Source organism: Scaptodrosophila lebanonensis, unplaced genomic scaffold (assembly GCF_003285725.1).
Source record: "Scaptodrosophila lebanonensis strain 11010-0011.00,11010-0021.00 unplaced genomic scaffold, SlebRS2 tig00000001-arrow-pilon, whole genome shotgun sequence".
NCBI lineage: Eukaryota > Metazoa > Arthropoda > Insecta > Diptera > Drosophilidae > Scaptodrosophila > Scaptodrosophila lebanonensis.
The window spans coordinates 11056039-11082629 of record NW_022060529.1 but is presented as its reverse complement, the minus strand read 5'-3'; the positions used below and the strand labels follow the sequence as shown (position 1 = coordinate 11082629).

General features: G+C 37.6%; 1 protein-coding gene across 3 annotated transcripts; it reads left to right on the top strand.

The window, feature by feature from the left end:
* Window positions 1-173: 173 nt before the first annotated feature.
* Window positions 174-26214, top strand: LOC115627668 (protein N-terminal asparagine amidohydrolase). 3 transcript variants are annotated; one of them, XM_030523429.1, is made up of 7 exons: window positions 7474-7829; window positions 24408-24414; window positions 24482-24751; window positions 24817-24999; window positions 25080-25288; window positions 25343-25504; window positions 25572-26214. In XM_030523429.1, exons 3-7 carry the CDS (start codon window positions 24499-24501, stop codon window positions 25695-25697), a joined length of 933 nt encoding a protein of 310 aa, XP_030379289.1. In that variant the 5' UTR covers window positions 7474-7829; window positions 24408-24414; window positions 24482-24498; the 3' UTR covers window positions 25698-26214. The 3 variants fall into 3 exon arrangements, with proteins under 3 accessions (XP_030379273.1, XP_030379289.1, XP_030379281.1); XM_030523421.1 differs by having other exon boundaries at window positions 7475-7829; window positions 24408-24751; window positions 25572-25685; window positions 26042-26214; XM_030523413.1 differs by lacking the exon at window positions 7474-7829 and adding an exon at window positions 174-305 and having other exon boundaries at window positions 24408-24751.
* The last annotated feature ends 377 nt before the right edge of the window (window positions 26215-26591 follow it).

The window sequence follows — 26591 nt, the reverse complement described above, 5'->3', positions numbered from 1 at the left end:
CTTTTTAAACCAATCTCACGAACTAAAAGATATCGGACCATATCGACAATTGGAATAGCAATGAATCATTGTCATCACTAAAATTTATAACTAGATGGCATCTCAGGAAGTGCTGCCAGCCTTTTACAAAAAGTACAACACCCTCGCGTCTTTGACAACAGTGTGCAACTAAAATGTGCAACTAAACTTTTGTGATATTAACATAAACAAATTAATCGAATTATATATGTACATAAGACACTGCTTCGCAAGAAACATATACGAATTTACTAGTGTTATGAAAAATTACTTATTAGCAGTTACAAGTGAGTACGCAATAAACAAAAACATACATATGATGATATTGCGGATGTTGTGTTTTGTCAAAACAACAACATTTTGCTGCACACAGAATATTTGATTCGTGCCGGTTGCGTTGCAACAAATATACTCATACAAATATGCATATTTATGCACATAACTACAATTTCGAGGGAATAGTCATCTCTTGTGGAATGAGATAGTGAGCCTTAGATGTGTTGTCATTTCTTTACTGGTCGCGTGCAGCGGGCGCTTCTAAGCTTGTTAGTGTTCGGTCAGAACTCATCATTATCGAATTAGACCATGCAGTCTATAACTTTTAATAAGCTGTTAATTAGCGAAGGATTCATCCCTCCTCGTTCAGTTGCCTATCATGGGCACGAACTGTTGATATTGACAAACCCTTATTAGTGGCACATTTCGATAGTGGCCGAACAGAGGCATTGGCGAAGTCAGTGGCGGCATGAGGGCTCTTAGCTACTATATAGCGCAGAGCAGAGCAGCTAAACTAGTTTATTAATGCCACAATAGCAACAGCAACAATGATACAGAAACTTGAACTCAAAGCCAAAATCAAACATCTCACTGCAAACAAACGTTTAGATTCAACGAACAATTTCTGTGCAGGACAGGACTGGCGTATTGTCTATCGGCAGCGCGCAATCAGCAGAACGGTAAACACGGCTAGAGCGCACCATTAAATTACACAAGAGCAAAAGCAATTTCGCGTAAATCTGGCCGAGAACCAAAATCTCAACCTAAAGACAGAGCCAAACTGATCTTGGGAAAAGTCAATAGACAAGAAAAGAGAAAAGGAAATTTAATGAATCTTGCCGGAAGGTTAGTGGGCAGTGGAGCCACGACGCTTAAATTAAACAAACCGACAAATCCTCCACCAACCGGCGAGCCAAATGGAAGGCAAGCTCGAAGGCGGCTCGACACGCAGGTCGGCACAGCTATCGCATAAATTGGTGCTCTCCGTCTGGTCAGTGCCAGAGTCGGAGTCAGACGTTTTCTCAATGCTATGTGCCTCATTGTTTCCGATACTTATTATGGCCTGGGATATAGGCCTTTATTAAACGATCGAACGATGGCGAACCAAGCTCCACTGAGTGCGTGAGATATGCATTATTTATCTAACGAAATTTTTCTCATTTCTGCAATTTTTAAGCTGGAGATTGCAGATGCAATCGCTTCCTGGTTGGGAGCACGCTTACTGCGGCTGTACAGTAAAAATATCCGCAGCGTGCTGAAATGTTTAGATAGCGTTTAAAGCTTGTTGTGTAAACGAAATTCTTGCTAGAAACGCGTCGCTGTTGAATACGCAGGCAATGCATGGGGGAACGAAGATAGAGCGAGAAGACTTGGGGCAAGTTTGGTAAATCCTTAACCTCTGCGCCCGCGCACGTGTCCGCTTATTGCGACCCTTGGCCAGCAGTAGGCCAACTGTAATTCAACGTTGATTGAACGATTGAAAAATCATCGGCTTTGGGATTCAAAGATGATGATGAAGAAGATGAGGTGTAAATTGTTGATGCCATGAAATTGCAAATCAACTGCCCTCCAAACGACTGCGCCTGCGCACATTTCATTCAAAATTGTTTGCTCAACCCGTAAGGTGGCGACGGCAACAAAATCAGCAGCAACAGCAGCAGCCACAAAACCTTTGTAAAATTGCAAATCGAATTTGGGATTTGCTGTATTCTGAGTTTCTGATTTGTTTTTGTGGTGAACCACACACAAGCCAATCACAACAAAAAGTGCATAACAGCTCAAAAAAAAGAAGAACTTTGGAAGCAATTTTGAAAGGGCGCCTCTTGAGAACCGCTTTGATTAACTACAGTATACTCCTGTTAATGGAAACCAAGCTGGCTAAGAAACAATAATTCTAGTTCGAATATGTGTATGCAATGAAGATCATGTTGACTAATTGGAAAAGGTTTACCTATAAGAGAAATACTTGTATATCCTACCATGCCAAAAACTACAAACCATTTCAAACATTACTAGCGACTGCACAATCACTTTCCTGTGCAAACAAGATTCCTCCAGTATTAGTTTTGGTTACTGAAGCAATGTTTTAGCTATATACCTTCATATTACAACTAAATCATAACCTTGAATTTCAAAGAAAGTGTATTTAATATGAATCAATATTTATTTAGATACGTGGTGCCTTGCTTTGATAATTTAAGGGAGAAATTGAAAACCCCTTCACTATATTCTTGTAACGGATTAATGTGTTGCCTAACTTTAGAAATAAATATAGGATGGTTTAAAATTTGTTCTTAATCTAAATTTTAAAGAGAAATGGCAGTCGTAACGACAGAATAATTATAAATTACAAATTGGTGTCCAACATAATTGATAATAAAAGATTCTTCTTGTAGAACATAATTTAAAATTATAAAAAAATATTTGTTAAGAAATTTCAATCAGATAGATTTTCTTTGAAAAATCGGAAAATCGAAAATTCGAATCAGGTTTTTTCCGATTGGTTTACTTGGTTTGGTTAAAAACAAATGGCGTTAAAATATCATATTGGATAATTTAATCGTCTAATTCTATCGATAGTTGCTTCACCATTGGTGCCATTGATTGTTTTGTAGATCTTCTGGAAACATCTAAGCATCAACTAAGTTCAACATCCTAAAAATATATAAATACGTACTTCAAAAAATTAAAAAAAATTACCAACTACTAACTGTACGTAACCAGCTTTTAATCAAAACCTAAGCTAAAAATGTTAAATACAAAACAATAAAGCCTAAAATAATGTCTTGAAGACTTCTGACAAAAGATCAAAATTTGAAAGAATTGCATTTTTCTTAATGGATCAACCTCATTTGGCTATACTGTAACGATATTCTTATGACCCAAAGCAGCGCCGCCAGTTACCGACTTGCCAGTTGCCGTTTCCCATTGCCAGTTCACAGTTTATGTATGTTTATGGGTTTCCCCTGACATTTTGGACCTTTGCTCAAAATTGAAATTTTTGTAATGGGCGGCTGTTGTCGGTTGTTGTTTGCGTCGAACCGATCAATTGTGTGTAAGTCCTGCATAGCCTATTTGCATATTTGGTTCGAGTTTGAGCTCCGGCCGAGCAAAAAACAAACTAATTCAGTTTTGATGACACGCCGAGAGCTGTAACTTCGACTTCTGATCTAGCTGCGAACGGAAATGATTGAAATAATCAGGCAAGTAGCTGCTGGCTGCCTTAATTAACACTTGAACTTGATGATGCATAAGAAAACAGAAACGACAATTTGCAATCAAATGGGAACTTCCGGCCAGTGTGTTCCATTAAATGGGATACATATTTATTTATGTATGTGTACGAGTATGTATTTTATGAATGAATCTTGAGTCAATGTCTGTGGCACCCCCACCGCCCACCGCCCACCGCCGCTGAACTCGTCGCACACGCCACTCACAACGCTTCATCATTTGCGCCAATTAGCGGAATCAAGCGAAGCAAGTGGAGCGACCGACCATCTTCTATCTCTTCAGTCCCCACAGTGAGTTTTGTGGAAATCTTGCACAGTTCACAACTTGATAAGATTAATTGATGACACCCCGGCGGGGTGGCGGGATGGCGGGATGGCGACGTTGCAGTACCGGAGTGCCTCAATGGGTTGCCATTCTTGATAAACCTCCAGTCGATTTCAAATAAATTTGTAATTTGTCATATTTGGTAACGGCAGCTAAAGGTAAATTAATTTCTCTATCGATTTGATCACTTGTGTTTTGCCATTTTGCATGTGCATACACACACACGCACATACATATGTATATATGTAGATATACCCATACATATATGTACATACGCACACCACCAACAGAACGTACTCGAATGGCTTAGACTATGGATTGCAGAGGCAGAGTCCAGTCGGCGGGCTGCCTATTGTAAATGTGCTTTAATGACCACTGGTCAGCAAATCTCATTTTTTGTCGTCATCGTCGTTGAGGTTGTCGTTGTCGTGCGGCTGCCGTCGCGCCGTAGACTTGGCTCTCTGTATGTATGCCTGGACCGCATGCTGTCCGTAACATAAGACATATGTACACACTCACACACACACACACACACACAGAGACACATACATTCATTGTCCATGTTGGGCGCGCGCGTTGCCAAATACCTTTGCTTCGGTCTCGGAAAAATAATGACCAGTGTCCACATGGTGCAAAAGTAGACTTTTTTTTTGCATTTTCAACACCAAAAGTTTACATTTAGATTTTCCAACTTAGTGCCAACTTTGCCGTCATTTGAAAAATGACATTACAAATTGTGGACATTTGTCTAATTATATCCTGCTCCAATAACGAGAGCTCAGATTACATCCAAGCGATGTGTAATGGCTTTGTTTGGATAAACGGCTTGCAATTTGTTTAAGTGCCCAAATCTGCATAACTTTAACATGGAAAATTCATCAATTTGTCTAAGGCATGGGATTACTTATAATGAAGAAGCCCAGATAGCAAGTCTTGAATATTCATTTAACGTAGCAGGTTATCAAATCTTAAACATAAGTTGTGCACAAATGTGTTGACACAAAAATGTATGGAAATAATATGGTATTTGTTATTACTTTATTAGAATTTTCGAATACTTTATAGATTTTTCTTTGTAATGTTTGTTTGTTTCAACACCAAAAATTGCTAAACTTTAAAGTTAAACTGAAAATATGTTTTTGATTTTACTGCAGGTCTCAATAACAATATAAATATGTATATAAATTGTTTTAACCCATTTCCCAGATAAAGTTTCCTACAAGTCAATGGAAAATACTATAATTGTATTTGTTATTTTTATATAATTTTTTATACAATTTTTAATTTCATTAATGTAAAAATATATAATGAGTGTTGAATTTTTAAATAATAAATAATGTGAAAATATTTAATGAGTGGTTCTCTAAAACATGTTCATGCTTTTATCAAAACAGAAAATCTGACGACTTCTTTCTATCACTATTATTATAATACATGGTAACCAATCTTCATTGCAATTCCTGTATTCCCAGGTAAAGTCAGTAATCAATAATCGAAATTACCAATAATGACTTTATAAAATTATAAAAGGTTTAAATTAAATAGAAGTTTATTTAAGGTTGAAATTGAAAACACATATCTATAAACAAGGTTCTGAAAATATGGTATTTAAATGCATTTTTAATATTATTTGATTATATATGTCCAGAGAAAGAACCAGTCCTGATCTAATTAAACTTAGTACAGAAGTATAGCGACGGAAGATATACATATACTATAATTCCAAGTCGAACTGCTTCTGCATTCTCAAACTGATTTTGTGTGTATCTTCTTATTGTTCATTTGATAAGATTCAGATAAAAACATTATTAGCCAGACATAGCATAGAGAACGTAATGTTATACTATATTATATTCAAAACAGAATAATAGGTCAGGATACACGTGTGTAATTTAAACAATATACATAAGTGTGATTTGGAATTTCAAAGGCTGATACAAAATAATATGCATGTGATATGCTGAAAATGTATAGCAGCCTAGCTGTAACAAGATTTTTCGAGCCTAGAGTAACCTGTATACCTAGGTTGGTAAACCTAGCTTTAATTCATTCCGAGGGATCTGCTACTCAATGCTGGTATCGCAATAAATTAGGATAATACGTTCATATATTTTTAGGAATACTGTGTTATTCGTGCATTACTTAAAACAGAAGGATTTAATAATACGCATTTTTCTTTAAATAGCAAAATAGCAACCAAAATAGAAATTATTTAAAAATACTGAAGTAGCTACTTCTGGCTCTCCCTTTCACCGTACATATGTATGCAAAAGTATCTACATAAATATATATATGTATGTAAGATGTTAACTGCTGACCAATTAGAAGCCAAAGGGTGGTCAGCTATGCTCACACACATATAAATACATATGTATGTACATAATAGAGTGACCGCAAACAGAATGCAGGCGCACCGACACCACTACTGCTAGCAACAAGGGCCGACAGTGCACCAGCATCTAATAAAACTTTAAAAATTAAAAAAGAAAATCTTACAGTCGAGCATGTCCGACAGTGAAATACTCTGAAATACTCAAAATATTTAAAGAAACGCTCTATTATACATATATGCACATTAATGTTAAAGAAACTAAGGGAACATGTTTCCAGCCAGGATCTTCAGCTAACAAGATATCTACATGAATAACTATAATTCTGTTGTACAAATTTGATTGTTTTTAGTAACCGTATAGTTCCTATTTTGATATCTAAAGTAAGATTAAAGGCTGATATGGTTCTGAGTTGGCTGAGAAAATGGATATGTGGTGGAAATGGATACGCAGTACGTGAGAATATAATGTATTCATTTGTATAGTTTTAAAGTTGAAGATCATAATATTTAGATTAAAATTAAAACTCGCCTTGCCTAGCTTTGAATTATAGTAGATATAGTTACATCGAATTGTCTCATCATGCTTATCAAGAATATGCATATTCCTTATGGGGTTGAAAATAATTCTTTTTGTCTGTTCCACAAACCTTATATGTATACACTCTTCGGCTACAGCGTACACATGAATGTATGTATGAATGTAAGAAGAAATATAAACCCCAAGGGAATAACCTACAGTAACACCAACAACAATGCTGCAGCCGCTGATGCTCTTTTTTACAGTACAGCAGCATTAGGAACAGCGATTAACTCGAGTTGAGGGCTGCTATCAGTAGATTTTCACTCACTGTTACAAGCAACACACTCACTCAACAACTGATAAGACCACGTGTTGCTCCATGCGCCGTCTCTTTCGTGCTAAGCGCTGTAGGCCCCACAACACCACTGCAACATTAACAATATTCGTATAAGTAATCCTATTCAACAAATGTTCGCAAGAGAAAAACGATGTTGCCAGAATGCTGTGCCGTGCATTATTTGCAGGCACAGACAAAAACGATGACAACGTCGATGCAGTGTTCGTTCGATGTGGCAACGATGGGGCAGCGGTCCAATTAGGTGGCCGGCAGCAAGCATGCGCTCTCTTTCTACTGCCCACTTGGCAAGCCAACTTAACGGCGCAAGCGGCGCTGCTCTTTTATTCGCCAGAAGCAGAAGCAGACGCCACTGCTGCTACTCGACTCATTCCATGGTGTGCGCAGCAATCGTCGTGCGCCACTCAGTTTCAGTCTTCAGTCCGGTTTTTGAAGCTAACGTTGAGCGCGTCTCGGTCTCGCGGATTATAGTCCAGAGTCTATGTCGTTGTCATCGGCGTAGCCTTCTAAAATTTGCTTGTGCGCTTTGTTGTTGCTTGACAAATTCGTTTCCTCGTAAATATTTGTGTGGTGCATGCAAAAATTAAATAGCCGCAAGCAAAGGCACCGACGGCTCAGTGAATTTTTACTCTGTTGCAAGTCCGACTTAAGTCTGCAACTTAAACATAATAGAACAACAAAAAACTATCCGTTAAAGATTCCCATGCTGCATGGATGAGTGCTGGTCCCATACTCTCTATCGATAATCAGTTCGTTGCTGTCTTTAAAAAGTAAGTTTCCAAAAATAATTTCTGTTTTGAATTCCCATTTTCTGATCTGATTTCGGCTTATCGGCTCGACTGAAGATCGTAGAATTTATGCGGGCTTGCTAAGAATTTCATTTTTATGATAAGCGTGGCGGAGAAGCTGAGATTATTCAGTAATACAAACATACTCGTACATAGTACATACATATGTATAAATACATACTACACTGGTCGGCACAATTATTTTGACGAGAAGAAAATCATACATTTTTGTCAATAACTGGTTATTGGTTTAAGATATCAAAGGAAATTTTTTTTCTCAATTCCATATTGGTATTACAAACTTAAAAATAATTCAAAGGATATATTTTTATAAGGACTTTTAAAATTATAAATCAAGGTAATTTTCATGGGTTGGCATAAGTATTTTGACAATGGATATTAACAAAAAAAACAAAGCTTAATACTAAACAAAACATAAGAAATTGATGGTAGATTAATAAAATGTATACCCGCCTTTGGCTTCGATAACTTTTTGAAGACGTCTTGGAACTGAGTCCACTAAATTTTGAAGGACCTCTAATGGTATCTCTTTCCAAAGAGAAGTGACCTCGGAAATAGTTTCTTCTTCGGTTTTATGCAAAGACGCATTTCTTTTACGTTTTACAAGAGACCACACATTCTCAATAACGTTTAAGTCCGGACTTTGTGGTGGCCAATCCAGAGTAGTAACACCAACATCGGTTAAAAATGCTCTTATCATTTTGCTTTTGTGGCATGGGGCGTTATCCTGTTGCAGGATAAATGATTCTCCAATCAGCCTGTCACCGGAAGGGAATGCGTTTTCGTTAAGGGTACTCAAATATTGTTGCTGGTTCATTGAGCCGGTGATGGGAACGAAATCACCTAACCCATTGTACGCAATGCATCCCCAGAACATGACTGAGCCTCCGCCATGGCTCACTTTTTGACATACGGGGATATTTTTTTGTCTTTGAAACTGTGGGAGCCTTACAAAAATCTTTGTTTTTGATGAATTGTATTCAAAGGAGCTTTCATCTGTCCATAGAACGCTTCTCCAAAACTCTTTTGGCTTATGCAGATGCTCCTTTGCAAAAGCCAATCTTTTGAGCTTGTTCACCTTTGATATGTAAGGTATGTCCTTCGCTTTGTATGTCTTAAAATCTACTTCTTTTAGGCGTCGCCGAACAGTACGCTCACTGATTGGAGTCTTGGTCGACTTATTCCATTGATCTGCAGCAGCTTGCGGCTTTAAATGAATATTTTTTTTAAATTCCCGCAATAGGACTCGATCTTCAATGGGTGTTGTTTTGCGGTTAGCACCTGATCTAGGCAAGTTTTTGACGTGATTGTGGGTCTTATATTTGTTAATTTGATAGTGGACTGTTTGCCGCGACAAATTATATTCATTTGCAATGTCTTTTGGTGCTACGCCGGCATTAAACTTCGCCACTATTGAGGCTCTAACAACATAACTTAATTCTGTCTTTTTTACCATTGTATCGATTACTTTTGAATCAAATTTTAATGAAAATAATGTAAAAAGGTCAACAAAAATTGTTACACCAAAGTTATTTTAGTATCACTTGATAAAACGTACGCGAAAACGGCGACAAAGATTTGGTCAAAATACTTATGCCGTGCCTGAATCCGCAGTCAACTCACATTGTCATTTGTAGAAAGAAGGTGTGAAGAGTAATAGGCAAAATATTTTGCCTACATATTGTTGTTGCTATGAACTCTATATCCCGTATGAAAATTGTACCGTTATTCCTTGAAACTAAAAGCAACCAGCACCGATAGTCGTGAGTACAGTTCGTCAAAATAATTGTGCCGACCAGTGTACATAAAATGTTCAGAAATAATTATTATAAATATGTGCATACGTACACTTGTATATTTATGTGATTGTGCGTTATTGTTTATAAGTAGGCTCCTCGGCTCAATAGCTTATTCCAAAGATATGTACACATGCTATACATACATACATATGTATGTACATATGCACATTAAAAATCAAACATGTGTATATTTAGGTGTTTTCCCATTTGCGATTGCCGAAATCTATTTGACTTTGTTTTCCAATTTACTATATACCGAAAAAAAGGATTATTGCGTAAATGCGAACTGGACTGTCATTTATATTTATTTATTCACAATCTCTTGAGCTAAAATTAGAAGATGTTTATGGTATTTGAGGCATAGCTATTAAAAACGAAAATTGATAACAATACATGCCTTTTAAAATGATAGTTTTCTTTTTCTTCGCACGACTTATATACGCTTGCAGAAAAAGCGGAATTTATTTGAGAGATCGCAGAATTAATAATTTTTGTGCAACAGACATCCGCTATACAACGAAGTCATGTCCAAGTGATTAAATTAATTAATGACATAGATACTGTGCAATAATGTCCACGCACAAGCTGTCCTGCTCATGGAGCGCGCCGCATGATGCATGCCGCATAGGTCCTATGTGGAGGATGGTGGAGGCTCCACAAGCTGAGTGCATAGATTGTTGTCTTTAACTTGTTGTACACGATGTCTTATACGTGTAACAACAATTTATTTCGTTGAGTTGAGTTGAAATCAATGATCATGATCTCCCTGTCTGGCTGGCAGCGATCCGCGCCTATAGTCCATGACTATCCTCGGTGATTAATCAAGCGCTGAACGATAGCAGTGTCGAAACAGCTTTGTAATACAAGCAATGACCAATATTATCTAGATATTAAGTATTACATATTTATACACATTTTTTCCACGTATAGACGATAAAGGTATTCGGCCTTCTTTCGACACAATTTCTTGCTCAGCTTTGTACATATACGGGTACACGTATGTTACATATAATAAGTACTATTAGTGAGGAAAGCTATCAATTGTATAATTATTAAAATGTTTGAAAAATTGCATTTTTTATTAGTAATTTAATTATTTCATTTTTTAGCATTTGTTTGTTTTTGAGCTTATCAGCATAGAAATTTTGCAATTTTTTTTTTTTTTTGTCATTTCTACTTAGAATACGTAAAATACGTACCTTTTTATATAAATACACATATACTTGTACATGCCTCAGCTATAAAATAGTCAGTATGTACTTATAACGATAGAAGCTACATGGAATGTTCCATACAGAAGATGGGGTATAGTGGAATTTATTTGGATTTAGTTGTATAAAATGCAATTGCTGTTCTCTCGAAAGTTATAGTATATTTTGTGAAGAATTAAGCTTCCTAACAATATTTTATGATTATATGATTTAAAATTGTCAATCCTATTACATTACATCCTACTCCTAAAGATGTAAAGGCTTATATTATTTTCCGTGTCTAATATTGTATCTATGCCATATACGAGTTATAGAAACGATATGAATTTGATTTAAAATATATTTTTTTATCAAACACAAGCTCTTTTTCAGAGATATGGAAACCACAATGCATGTTGAGTATGTTGTAGTGAAATCTGATCGTTTTTCATCACTCGTGGGTCCTGATGATCGCTAGGATAGTAGGAAAACAATAGATTATATGGTATGGCAATGGAGGAGTAAATATTAGTTTTAGTTTTAATTTTCTGATAAATTGTTTAAAGTGTCTAGCAAACTTTATTATAGCAAATATTGGGACAGTAAAAATTTTCATTACACTCCAACTACAATTCCTACTTATTCTGTGAATCTCCGAACAGTGGAAAATGCTAGTAACTTATTGCCAAATCGAGTTGGGTGTGTTTTCAATATGGAAACCCATTATTTGGCACTTTTGGGTTGGTTTTGTTTGCAATATGGAAACCCATTATTTGGCACTTTTGAGGATTTATATTTGAAAGATCACCTTATTCTATTTTTCGCAAGTGAAGTCTATTTTAAAATTGGCTCAGTTTGCATTTGGTTGCTAATAAATTGAACACCTTAATGAAATTCTGAAAGTGAGGAGAATACGAGTATCGCATTGGCTTCGCACTTGGATTGTGGCTTTGTTGCGAGGATTTTTATGACGCACGTAATTAGTTTTTAGTTTTAAGTTTCTTTTCGTTAAAGTCTCTTTTGAAGGCGTTTTATGATCCGCAAGCTGTGGGCACAGACACCCATTTGTGTACAAGATTAGTTTCACTGGCCCTCCAGCATCCAAACAGTTGAGGACAGACTTTTTTGTTTTCTCGGCTTCAACAGAGCTTCGTAAATGCCATTAAAACATGAGTAACTGTTTTTCCAACTATTATCTGTGTCCAAAGTGCTAATTGGAGCATCTTTGTAGCATTTTCTCCACATCTAAGCTTTATAACCAAACGCAAGTAGTACTCGCTGTGCAGGTCAAGAGTCAAAGTTCTTTGCCTCTGCCTGCTTTGTTTATTATACTTACATAGTCTTATTTTTGCGCCAACTCTAGGATGGGGCAACAACGCAGCACCACCACAACCAGCAGCAACAGCAGCAGCAGCAGCAGCATTTGGCTCACCTGAGCTCACTCGTGAGCTGACTTGGACTCTGACTGACGACAAGTGCCTACACCTCTTTCGAGTAAACTGTCAAAGTGAGCATTGTTTGTCCATGTTTACAGTCTTCGATGTCGTATTAATTAAACTAACTGTCAACCCCAAGCCAAAGAAGGCACACCACATCCACACACATCCACACTCTCACCCACTCCTTCTACTACATATCAATTCGTACTTTTCCATCGAAAATATGTCTTCGATTAAATTGGTCAGTGTAACCTAAGGGCAGTGACTTGTCCTTACCCAAATGTGTGTGTGTGTGTGTGAGTACATGTTTGAGTGTGTGTTTTGCCCTTTCAGTCCAAATATTATTCAGTTGTGTGGATTCGATTCGTCTTGTTGTAAATTGGCAGAGAAAGCAACATAATACGAAATTTTATTCGAGAAAAACCGAACATTGACATTCGCATATGTAGATTGAGAATAAATTCGGTAGTATGTTTGTGTCAATCTTGGGGGAGGAACCATTACAGATCAGAAATACACAGAAATATTAAGTCAGTTAAGACGTTTTAATAATAGATGAACTGATATATAACTTGGTTTTAAATTTTATTATTTCAAATCAAGTACTGTATTGGAAAAGGGGAATGATTTTCAAACGAAGCAAAACATGTTAACTTTATATTATATTATAAAACCTAAAAATATTAAAATAAAAGATATAATATTCCACATTTCAGGAATTACATTTTTTAATGTACACACCTGTGTGTATCTTAAAGGCGGCTCCGTTTCGTAAAACTTGAGTTTTTTTCCATTTCAAAAAATTTCCTTTTTCTACTAAAATCATTAATTTCACAACTTCTACCTTAAATTTTATATTTTAGAAAGGGTTTTTGAAAAATGAAATATAATCCCAACAAGTATGCTGCTCTTACTATAAATTGTGTAATTTTCCAATTTTATGAGTAAGAACGTTCGATAAAAGAAAGATTATTTGTTATTGTTGGTAAAGCAGGATAAAAGTTAAGTGACGGTCTCATGAAAAGTGAATTGGGAATGTTGAGTACAATGTTTCAGTTCTGATATCTCTGCTCCTAGACTACAATATTAGTGTTCCTAAGTAAATATAAATCGTGTACAACCAGTTTAGAGACACAATCAAAAGAAAACTTCATTTGAAAATTTTTGTCAATAAGTAATTCATACTGTTTCCGGAATTTAGTGAACTTGAGGTAAACTTAAAGAATATTTGCATGTAGAGCTAACATATTTTTCATATCATTTTTCTGTTTCAAGATCAAAATTCCAAACAAATTTACAAAAAGATTTTTTGTTCTTAATATACATAAGTAGTATCAATGATTTGGGCTGAATTGTAATACCAATCTCTAATTGCTTAAGCTGACAAGGAAATTGTGGAGTGACATCGTTGCACAATTTAAGACTTAGTGGATATAAAAGATATATCTATATATATTTTGCTATGGCTTGGTAACATTAGCCTATTGACACCAATGCCTTTTAAAAGTTCTTTGTTTGATTTTGTTGGCAACATCGCAACTTCTGAACCCCCTCTTCATAATAATAAATGCTGTTAAATGTTTTAGTCTGCTGCAAGCTGAATGCATGGAATTTAATTTCCTCTGACTGTGGTAAAGGTTACACATTTTAATAATCCCTCTACCCCCAGTCTATGGCCAAGGGTGCAGAGTAGACGGATTCAATAATAGTCCGGCGTCCTCAGAGCTTCAGCTTGTTGTCAGAAATTTTGAGGATGCTGAACGACAAACTGAGCTGAGCATTGATTGGAATATTCATTGAATAGTTTTTAAGCTGATTTATACACAATAGCATGTGTTTTTGTTGTCGGCGATTTAATAAATATTTAATTTCAAAGTGGCGAGCAACGTAAATCCAAGCATAAAAGATTCAATCTGTGCTGTGCGGATAGGATGTGTGCACCAATGGGTGTGTGGATATACATATGGATGTGTGGATGCGAAAAGGCTGAGAGTGCAGGTTGATGATGATGTTGCATTCAGGTATTAGCGCTATAGTTTGCGGCAGCTGCTGTCGAGACGTTGTATGAGTAATTTGTAAAAATGGGCAATCGCCTTAAATAAATCAAGGCAAGTAGGCAGCTACATATGTATGTATGTACGAGTATGTATGTATGTATGTATAATACCAAGCCATGTAGGCACACGCGTACGAGTATTTGAAAAGCACAAGGAGCTCCATGCCATATTTCATCTGGCAAATCATAAAAATTTTCACAGCTTTTGTCCCGGCCATGGACGCATTCACCGCATACGTCAACTGCTATCAATCTTAGGTGGAGGGGAAGTCGCTGCACAGCATCCGCCCGACCGACCGACGGACCGACCGCCCCTCAGCTCTCTGTAGCTGGCTGGGCACTCCACTCAAAGAAAAGCGCCGTCGAAATAGATCGCACATTGCAGATAGAGGCGTGCCTGCCACTCCAGAAAGCGAGAGAAAGAGAGAGAGAGAGAGAGCAGCAAGCAGTGGGATGCAGAGGATGAGGAAGAAGTAGAAATGTAAAGCCAAACAATGCGCTGCAATTTCTTCCATAGCTCTCTGCATCTTCCAACAAAGGATGAATGGTGGTGGCGGTTGCGGTTGCGGTTTTGGTTGTGGTTGTAGTTGTGTTTGTGGCAACGCAGTCGAGCGCCTTCAGCAGTTGTTGTTATAAATTATAGTGCCGCGCGTCGCATGCGAAATAAATGCCTGCCTGGTCGGCTATAAAAACAAACCTGCGCGCCCCCGCACGTAGCGCATCGCACTGCAAAAATATTTAACCGTGTACCGCTATAAAATTTGGTATTCCAAGTCATTGCCTCTGCCACCCGCGCTCCTGTCCACTGCGAATTGTTTTTGTGTGGTGCAGTGTGGTGCTGTTGCCATTACCACGCTGGAGTCATGTTGTAAATGCCAGCTAGCCAGCCAGCCAGTCAGCCAGTGAGCAGATCGCCGATGTTTCTACATGAATGTGGTTGTTGCTGTTTTTGTTGTTGCTGTTGCTGTTTGTCTTGCCCATAAAAACAAAAATGAAGCCAGCAAACATGGCGAATTGGCTTCTATGTCGACTGCCTGCCAGTCTGTCTGTATGTCTGTCTGTCTGACTGTTTGCCTGCCTGCCTGGCGATCTGTAGTCTGGCATTGCATTAAAACGCATCTTAGCACAGCCCATTAGTCGCAGAGCGCCTCTGGCCGATATGCCGCCACAAGGAAATCTATATAAGCACGCCTTCCATGCCACAGCTATAGCATCCTTGATTAGGTTTTCGATGTGTGTGTGTGTGTGTGTGTGCCAGTACCAGTGTCAGTTGTTGTTGTTGTTGGCTGAGGTGTGAATCTTAAAACTCAACTCACAAATTGAATAACATTCCGAGTTATCTAAATCTGTAAATCGTACGAGTATTCTCTTCCGCTTGCCGCGACTCTACGACCATTGAAACACTGGGAACGCATTGTTGAGGCCGCAAACAAAATAAAAATAAAAATAGGCATATGCTAATTACCCGTACTGGACATGACAGCACCCAGTGGTTGCAGCGGCGGCTTCAGCTTCGTCGGCTGTGTTAACAAAAGGCGCGTAAGCAAATTTAAACACTCATTTGCATTTGCTTGTGACAAAATAGTTATAGGCATACACACATACATATACTTGTAGGTCTATATACAAGTATATATAGATGCTTTCAAAACTCAAATGACGTGGACTACAAAAATTACGCAAATCCCCCTCCCAACTGCAATGGCAAAAGCCATTGCACTACACTCAAAAAAATATTAACATTGACTTAAAAAAATCTTAGCTCTAATAACAATTTGTGGCGCAGAATTTCACTGCGTTACAATGTTGAAAAGATTACTCAAATGAAAGTCAGCTCTACTTTTGAATTTTAAAAGCAACATTTGCAATGTGAAAATCAGAAAATATAAGGTTTAATGTATTGATGTAGCTTTATTTCACTTCATAACATTTAAACCCACATACCTCCTTTTTAGGTAATAAACTTATAGTCCAATACAGCCCACAGCCCGCTTTTGAATCAAGAACTCACAGTTCGGATTAATAGCATACAATTTAGAAACCCGACTGGGGAGCTCGAAATAAACTTAAAACCATTCATATCCTGTTAGTTTCTGGATTTTGAACAATTTTTATAAATTTCATTTCTTAATCCGCTAAAAATGTAAATAATTGTTGTCTACGTTTATATAGGAACAATAGTTTCTATATCTTAGAAATAATATTTTTAATATTTTGAAATTTACTGTTTGTTTTTTACTTTTACGGCGCTCCAAAAAATGTGGTTTTCTAAGTGTACACATTCGCCGAACATAAAAGTATTGTATGTATGTAAAATGTAAAGCTATTCCAAACTCAAATATGAAACGATGTTAACGATTGAAGGTAATACTTCTCTAATAATGTATATGGAATGTGGAAATTTTCAATTGATTTCGACAATTATTGTTACTTATAGGCGAGTAATAGAAATAAAAAGTAAAATAGTTCTAATTGGAAGCGAAGTGATGACAATACAAATGCTATAAACGACCGAGCATCATTAATCATCGACCGAGGTCTGCTTGCCTCTTGGTAGACTTGAATTGGAGTGATGCGACCCGCAGAGCAACAATGGTCCAGCTCCATTCTACTGCCGGCTCAATGGAAATTGCATGACCAACCTAATTAGTTCTATTCAGAAAATATTGGAGGCAGCAAACCTGTTTGGAATTGTGGCAGTGGCATGAATACACATGTGTTTCTGCCACAGCAGGGGAGTTGGGGGATACGGTAATAGCAGCCACGTTTTTAAATGACAAAAAAGCAAAGTTAAAACCACCAGATATTGTCAACGAACATTTTCGAAAAAGTCAGTACTCACCAAAATAAGTTAAATTAGCAAACTTCTTATGTATATACCCTTCAAAACATGGTATAAGGAAACTGGCAATACATAGAAGGATGTAACAAATGACATTCATTAATGGTCGGCCAGAAAAGTCGGGTTTTCAAGAGTCCAATCTGTGAAAGCAGAATACGTCCGTAGTATCAAAGGCCATTCGTCATTACTAACAACATTGTGGCTTCCCAATTAGTGTTAAATTCACCTTCTAGTTCTGTTATGAGTGTAATGTATTAAGGCCAATGTTAAAATGGAAAACCATTGAGAAGAATGGAACAATACCAAACAGGGTTTAATTCACTTATTCCAATCCTTGGTTCCCTATTTAACACATAACAGCAGACAATATTGAAGTGGAGTTGTTCTTTCAAATTTGAAACAGATTAAAGAAAAAGCTGAACATGAAATTGATTACAATTTAGAAATCTAGTTTCGATTTAGCTGGTTCGAGTACTAGCACAGATTTTAATGATTCATTTTTAATAATTTGTTTGAACACTTGATAGGTATATAGGTTTTTGGCTGGTTCTTTTTTAAAACGTTTCAATTTATTATATACCTGCCCGTGAAAAGATCAAAGATGTTAATCTTTGAAGTGAATAAAGAGACATTATGACGGAAGATATCGTTATCATTAAAGAAAAGCAGCCGTGGATAGTAGATTTTATTATGGACGATAATATTATTATGGTTGTAAGAATCTACGGCTTGGTTGTTGGGCTACAGGAGGCCCCATAGAAGTAGTTGTTAAAAAAAGAGAATAGATCAGAAAAGTAGATGGTGCCAAATTATCACTAATATAGCGTAAAAGATAACCCTTTTTTTTACCCTATACGGGAACTTAATGCTCCTTTAGGTTCCAAAAGAAGTCATCGCATTTCTCTTCTCAGCCTTAACGCTTAAGTTTCTGTAAATTTTCAAAAGCTTAAATTTACATTTCTTCCAGAAGTCAGTTTGTTGATTATAGCATTTGAAAGGGTATTTGGTTTCGATGAAGCCAAATTAACAACAACAACAATTTGAATTTGTCGCATTTGGCTGTCCTCAGATAAGTCGGGAGTTGCTAAACAAACAAAAGCCACACGATATTTGCGTGCCACAAGCTAAATAGTCTGGTAGTCAATTGTAAGTCACGTTTATTTTCTCCTCATGGCGTTAAAGGAAAGCCCATCGATCCATAGGAAACTTAATGGAATGGCTTAAATTGAATTGTCAGTTAGAATAGTTTATAATCCATGGGAAGAAGAGCATTCATCTCGATAAGTTAAAATTTTCTAAGGACTCTGTGACAACATGGACGTATGCTTCAAACAACAATAAGCAACTGTTAACAAAAGTTGTATGCCCATGGAATTGTGCATAAAACAATGACAATGACTACGACAACTGCTGCAACAGCAGCAGCAACAACACCAAAAACAACTACAACAACAACAACAATAGTCAAAGAAAACATCGTCAACGGTTGTGAGGACGAAACGAACGAATCACGAACCCGGAAGCCTTTGCCGGCTCGCTCTCACTCTAACTCTTGCTCACTGGGCTCTCATGTCGCACACATGAGTCAGTGTGTGTGTGTGTGTGTGTATACTTGTATTTGGCAATTGTTGGTTGCAATTTCTTCATTTAAGCCAGGCCAGTGCCAGCCGCCCACTGCCAGAGAAATTTCCGCTGAAGATCGGCAAACAAAGGCTGCATATTTAAATGTGTTTGCGGCCAGAACCGGTCGTTCGGTCGGTCGGTCGGTCGGACGGTCTGTCTTTAAGGCGGTCGCCAGAAATTTGTTCGCGCTTGTTGACAATATTGTCGTGTAAGGGCCGGGCCATAAAGAATTTGAATTGCGCAGCGTGCATGTTTTGGCCACAATGCGACGATCCGGTCCGTTTGCAGAGAACACGAGGCTCGAGTGTAAATTACATTAACACAAACAATTTGCGACTGAAGAGCGGGCGATCGAGTCTCTGTTTGTCCAGCCAGTAAGTCAGTGCCATTTGCCAGTTGCCAGTTGCCAGTAGGCAGTTGCCAATTGCCAGTTATGGCCTGCAGTCTGCACTCGTCAAAGTTGCAATCAATCATGTTGCTAGTTGTTGCTGCTGTTGTTGTTGGTGTTGTTGTCGGTGCGCTTAAAGAATGTTGAACAACTATAGTAAATGGAACCTGATCATATTGCTGGCTGTTGTTGTCGTTGTCTGTTGGCTGTTGGAGTCATCAACGCAATGCCATAGCTTGTCGATATCAGCGTTAAATCTACAAGATCATTTTCTCTGCGCCTCACAACGTATAATTTGTGATTGTTATAAAGTCGAACGACCAATCGACCAGTCACTCGAGCAGAGTAAACCCAACCCAATCCGACCGACCGAGCGACGGACCAACGATGGCGACCTGGTAATAGACTCGTCGTCGCACGCGTAATGAATTGAAACGTTTCTTGGCGGCGCTGCTGCTGCTGCTGTCGTTGTTGCTGTAGTTGTTGTTGTTGTAGTTGTTGTTGTAGCTGTTCTTGTGTGCTGCTGCAATTGAAATTGTAAAGTTTCTCGGGGCCTTTGTCTGCGCCCAGTCCATCAACGTTTCTAGCTTCAATCGATCATTGCTGCAGTTCAGTTTCATTTCACTTGAATTCTGTTTGATATCTTCCTTACGCTTTCCCAGAATGTGTTCTGTGCTGGTTACTCCAACTCTGTGATTTATTTGGTTAGAAAGAGTGCACTTTGACAGCGACTTGCAGCTGAAAGCTGAGTTGGCATTCGGGTTAGTTTTTGGTGTTGGTGTTGGTGTAGGTGCAGTGCTTGGTCTTGGACTGGTACCGACAGCGAGGCGTAATAATGCTTTTAATATCAATTGAAGAGAATCTACGGCATTGTGTTTTGACACTGGAAGGCACGAAGTGAATGTCCATCCGCCTTCCGGATAGCGCATCACAACTGTGTCGAAAAAAGCGGCATATACATATATAGTATCTGGCAATTTTGGGGTGAATTCAAATTACTGCTGCAATAAATCTAGCACGCTAATTTCATAATAGCAATCTTCAATTAATAGAGATTCTCATAAGAATATGTACTAGTATATTTTTTGAACATCTCATCATAAATAACATGTCTTATCACTCATACAAAATAATAATTCGTCTTCAAACCTCTTTATTTCGTGTACAAATGCATTTCAAAGGAGGTACTAGTAATAGTCCTGCCAATATTCGAAAGGGGGATTTCTTAATACTTTATGTTGCTTCAAATTTTGTGGCACTGTAGGACCTTGAAAGCCTTTTCCTTTTCCCGCTTGCTTTCTTTTATTATTTATCTATCATTAGTTTTCCTATCCCACTAACGTAAAGAACATGCCGATTTAGAGCTCTCCTTTCTTATCTTACCCTGATAATTTGATTTCCGCAATGGAACTAAAAAGCTCATTAGAATCGTTCATAATACTTGTAAGTCCTACGTGCTAGCAGCATTCTCTGCGTTTTGTTGTTTTAATAAAATAAGAAGTTATAAAATTAAAGTATTTAAAGTATTCAAATTGTCCATAAACAATCTTCAATGAACGAGTTCATAAATCCGATCAAAATGAAAGAGAAATCTTGAAGGAAAACAAATTACTTAACTTATTTAATTAATTCTAGAATAATCATGTTAAATTCTTTACAGAATTAACTAACTATATGAATAGATGTATGAAGGCAGGAGATCATAAAATTCGAGAATAATCATTAAGTATAGTTATTCAGAGTTCTAATAGGAATCGAACCGATCTCGTTCACATGTTTTAAAAGAACAAATAAAGGTATTCATTAAACCAATTGGATAATTACTTTAGGAATACAGATCTTTAATCGAATCTCAGTCTTTAAATAAGATATCGAATATAGTATCTGTTTTGAGAATATAGAATTTTCTCAATTGTAGCAGAATTGGCGGCAATAATACGTGCTTAAGTTGTAATAGAGTCTCAGCTACCTGGAGTTCTACTTGCTATCCTTTCAGTTGCTTTCCTCTATTGTTGTCGTCGCGACGACGTTAGCCGTATCGTCGCGGCTTTGGAGCGCGTATCGCGAACTGTCATCATTTTCAAATTATTTCTCGTTGAATATCTAATCAAGATTCATGCATGATCGCGGCTAAATTGCTTCCAGGCAAGACACACAGCCCAACAACTACAACAGCAACCATAACAATTGCCTCAACAATGCATAATGCAAGCAGACAACCCAACCATCGACCAGGTACCACCAGGAACGTGCAGCCTGCACGCCCGCGACGTGTTCAATAGTCGGAGGCACAGCCTTTTGGGTTTCCTTCGATTTTTTCGCATTGTACTTGCTGTATTGTTTTTCTTGCTTTTTATTTTCCTCGAGTTAATAGTGTTGTTATTGTAGGCCAATTTCTAGCTTGTGGCTTTGGTAAGTTCTTGATTTTAGCTTTGACTTTGTTTATTTTCCGGCCCCGGAGAATTCCTCAAGCAAGCGCTGCAAATACTCGTATGTATGTATTTCTGGGTGGTAAATTCGCTCTGACAGTTGTAAGCTGAGCTGCAATCGCAATTACCCGACTGGTGTGCGAAATGAATCACTATATTTCTCATATGTACATGCACATACCTTTTCTGTGCACCCAAGTAGTCCCTGCCGATGTTCATTAGCTTCTGTCGACACTGCGCATGCTCGCACTTGTACTTGAACTTTAACTCGTCTTTATTTTACTTAATTGAAGTAGCCAGCACTACCGACGACAGTAGGTAAATAATTCAATTACACATCGTACTTACGCCATATAGTACATGTATGTATGCATGTATGTGTACATACGGACTCGTACAGTACATAATACTCATACAAATCGAGACAATTTGATGCCTAATGAATCAACTACTAAAAACAAATATATATGAATATACATAGCTAGGCTAGCTACTTAAAAGTATACAGATATGCGCAGGTTTACAATAATTATATGGTGTACCAGAAGCAACAACACATTAACGCTGCCAATTGATTGTTCGCGGACTTCCCTATAACGTATTATTCCTGACCCTGTTCCCATTGGTAATTTAGATAATTTTGTTGAAATTGTAGATTCGGATTCGGATAAAGAGAGCTATGTGTGAGCTAGAAATATATATACCTACATACTCGTAAAACAGTGCTGCGATGCGTCGCAATTCCAATTCTGAGTCCATATTTTATATTTACAGTTGGTCTTCGATTATCCGGACCTAATTATCCGTGACAAAAATTTACAAACTGACTAACTCGAAGATCATTCAAAAGTTAAGGAGAATATATATTAGAGCTAGCTTAAACTATTGTTTAAATAATCTTTATATTACCCCCTTTTTTAACGCTCGTTCCCAATAATCAGAGATTAATCGGAACTCAATTGTATTTTATTGATCAATTTTTTTTATTGACTTGACATTTAAAATAGGGCTTAAAGTTTGTTTGAAATAAGAGTGATCTGATATATATATATAGCCTTAAGATAAACTCAAAATAATTAAAGTGATTTGAATATTGAAAAAGTTAGGAATGTTTGAAATATTTTAGACTTCAAATATCGCTGCTTCTTTTTAGATAACCAGTTTAACTAGTTTAAAAAGTAATAAATGTATTTAATACATTTAATTTCTTTGAACCCTATAATCTTTTCTGAAATCTACAGACAACATATTTTTACAATTTAAATAACAGCTTCTGCTAAAATAATGTGCTTTTTAAAAACATATTGATAATGCTTTTTAGTTCTTGAAATGTTTATTTTGTAACATTTAATAGCAGACGTTGTAAGAGAGAGAAATCGTAAACAAAACAGATAACATATAATAATAGGTGGAGGCGTAGTCTTTTATAATCGGCAATGGATGGTGTTAGGAGTGGGGTTGAAATGAGGAGACGGTCGTTGTAGCAAATGAATAATCCTATATTGTCTTGATTAAAATTATCGCCAACAATTGTTGTTTTCGCATAACAATTGGACAGAGTAGGAAGAATTAAACGAAGCACGAACTTCGATGATACTCTAATAACTAAACTAAACTACCAAAAAAAAAAAAAAGAAAAAAGCAATTCTATATAAAAGTTTCCTACATCTTAAATTTTCAAAAAACATGCAAATTCGATATTAATATTATCGTGGAAGAAAGCATAAATGAATTGAATTATTGTTTGCACTGGCAGCTTAGCAGCTAATTGTTGATGCGACTGCAACACACTTCCTCCCCCAACCCAACCCAACCCTACCCTTTCCCCTACCCCCTCCCCGAGCCCGATTAACATCAATTGACTGACCAACCACACCAGCGTCGAATGCGTTCAAAAAATTTGTACGGAATGACAGTTTTATTAAATTACATTGAAAGTCTATCGCCGCTTGTTAAAGTGCTGTTTTGTGTGCGTGTGTGTGTTTGCTTTAGCCACTTAATTGTTATTAACTTATGGTTGACATTTGTGACATTTCCAACGCTTGGAGTGCCAGCAATTGACGCCGGTTGCGTTGACAACGTGGCGTCCAGCTAATTGATGACCCAAAAAGGCGTATAATTCTTTTTATTAGATTTGCAAACCAACCACAGCCACATAACTAATTTGGCTTCACATATGTAGGGGCATGTCTGTAGCTCCAAAAGTTGGTGGGGATTCATGGCTATGTGGGACCCATCACTACTAGCCGCTCTTACAAACAAATCCAATTTGGACTTGAGCCCAAAAACAAGTTATTGGCATACGAAGGATGGCTACACAAAATCGCCCGAAGATGAAGGCTTGACATTTTTATTATTTGTACGCATATGTGTTTATATTTTGCGAGGGCCGGCAAATTTACGAGCCTGAGAATAAAGAGGAACTGGCAGCAGCAACTGGATTGCAACTGGATTGTTGCTGCTGCCAGGCAATATCAATGTCGGGGAACGGTAACAACGACGCGGTTGGATAGCAATTCATGGCTACCCATATTTTCTTAACACGCTGCGCAGAAGAGCCGCATCTTGAGCCGCGTCTTGAAATTTCATTATCAAACATGCAAATCGAAGTTGGAAGTTGGAGTGGCAAACACAATTCTTTAAACTTGGCGCGTGTATCGTAAATTGAATTTTTGACGCTTCTGTTCTGTGGCCCTTCATTGCAGCATTGAATAGCTTGTCTGTTATTTATTTATTATTTTTAGCTAACTTTGCATTTTGGTCTTATTTTCAGCTGATTGGTGAACATTTACGAAGAGATCTTAAGTAAATCTTACATTAAACAGCTACCACACTCTAACCTTAAAGGCCAACTTAACGCCAAAATGGTGCTCGTGCTGAATGGCGTTCTGCAGGACGACTGTCCGATGGACACCAACAGTCTCTTTCTCCAGCATCCAGTCTACAGAGAATATGCACAGCAGCTACACTCCATACAGGCGAAATCGGTGGGTCCGGCTGGACTGCTCTACGTTGGTCAGCGCGAGCTTGCCGCCGCTGCTCCGCATGATAAGAACATTAATATTATTGGCGCCGATGATGCCACCACCTGTATTATTGTCGTAGTGCGACATTCTGGTAAGTCTCGAAACACAATTGTGCCGAATAGCCTTTAAATTAGTTCCATTTCAATTGTGTGATAGGCTCCGGTGCTGTGGCTCTGGCGCACTTTGATGGCAGTGGCGTCGATGAGGCCGTCTGCACAATGGTATCGCGCGTTCAGGAGCTGGCACTTGGCTATCCTGAAGGACGCATCGAGTTGCAATTGATTGGTGGCTACCGAGACTCGCAGGGCTATGGCGAGGATGTCTTCTACAGCATTATGCGTAAGTGATTTGTATCTCGATTAACCCAATAGTTGGTTAATACTATATGCATATATTTCTGTAATACCTGTGTGATTTAGAATCATTCCACAAGCACCATCTGGAAATCGATTTGACGCAAGCCTGCGTTGGCGAACTAAACACAATGCTACGCGGCGAAAGAAATTGCCCGATTATTTATGGAGTGGGAGTCAACATCAAAACTGGCGAGATATTTCCAGCTACTTTTCCGGACAGAGGTCCCGATCGACAGCTGCGTGATGCCAGAATTTTTATGGGAGCGCAATCGGTACGTTTTTGCTTTGTTAAATGAAAGCATTTACTAATAGCGGCCACCTTTCAGGTCTTGGACATATACGACTCCGCGCTTGAAATGTTACGGATCGGTCCCTTTAATTATGATCCACTGCGTGGCGCTGATTTATGGCTGGCCCAAACAGATGAATTTTTGCTGCAGCATCTATCGTCAAGTCCGGACGTGGAACCGCCACATTTCGCTCATCAGGTGCGTTTAGCAGTCTAACGATTACAAGTATAGTGGAGGACGGCCTAAATTTCGTTGTTTATTTCAGACGCGTGCCACCATCAGATTTATACAGGAGAACCAGTTCCCCGCTGTTACCGTTTTTAGGGACAATCGGCCCCGCTACTACCGACGCGACGACGCTACGGGCTGTTGGGTTTTGGTTAGATATTAAAGTTTAATTATAGTTTTAGTTGTTACGCAAGTAGTAAAACATCATGGAGCAATGTCAGATGTAAACTGGTGCATGTGTTATTCGTCATTCCGTTTGTTCATTCGTTATTTGTTAAAAATTGCTTTTTCTCACCTCACACTACTACATATAGTACATATCTATGTAATCTTTGCCTAGAATCGTTGCTTCTGCCTAACGTTGCCCTATGATATTATTTTTTCACACTAAGTTTTATAACTTTTGCAATTCTCTCTAGCTATTGTGCTTTGTTATTGTGTTGAGCTTGCAGTCGAACGAATCAACTCTTGAACTGTATTTTAAATTCTTTCTTTCTTTATAATTAGGTTCTAGATTGAGTTCGGATCTAGAACACCTTCGGGACGCGCCTTATTAATGGATCTGAAAGAAACGATAACTAATTATACATACATACATATGTTTACTGTGTGTACACATACATACATATACATATATTCATATGTAATACATATTAAATAAATTGATTAAATATTTAAAATGATTCTTAGCAAAATATATACACATGTAAACGAACCTTTTAACGCATTAATTTTAGTTTTAAAATGTAAACTGTATTCACTATAACAAATTAAAATGGCTTGGCTATTCGTACATATGCATAAAAAAACAGACCGATATGTGTTTTATTATAAAATCGGACATGTCATTTACCAGGGAAGGATATAAAAATGATGCATTCCGATTCAATGATTACTTTTGTTTACACCAATTTCCTGGGTATTGCATAAAACGATCTACATACGTATATATACATATACATACTTGTATGTATTTACATTTCTGTTTTTTCAAGTATTTTATAAAAAACAGGATTGGCAGCCCAAAATACTTCGCAGCTATGGATTTTTAATATTT

Excerpts from the sequence above, each read along its gene's own strand:
- LOC115627668 (XM_030523413.1), top strand. The coding sequence starts at position 24,499 with ATGGTGCTCGTGCTGAATGGCGTTCTGCAGGACGACTGTCCGATGGAC. Across the intron at positions 25,000-25,079 it reads TGTCTTCTACAGCATTATGC|AATCATTCCACAAGCACCAT; the intron begins GTAAGTGATTTG and ends TGTGTGATTTAG. Across the intron at positions 25,289-25,342 it reads TTTTTATGGGAGCGCAATCG|GTCTTGGACATATACGACTC; the intron begins GTACGTTTTTGC and ends GCCACCTTTCAG.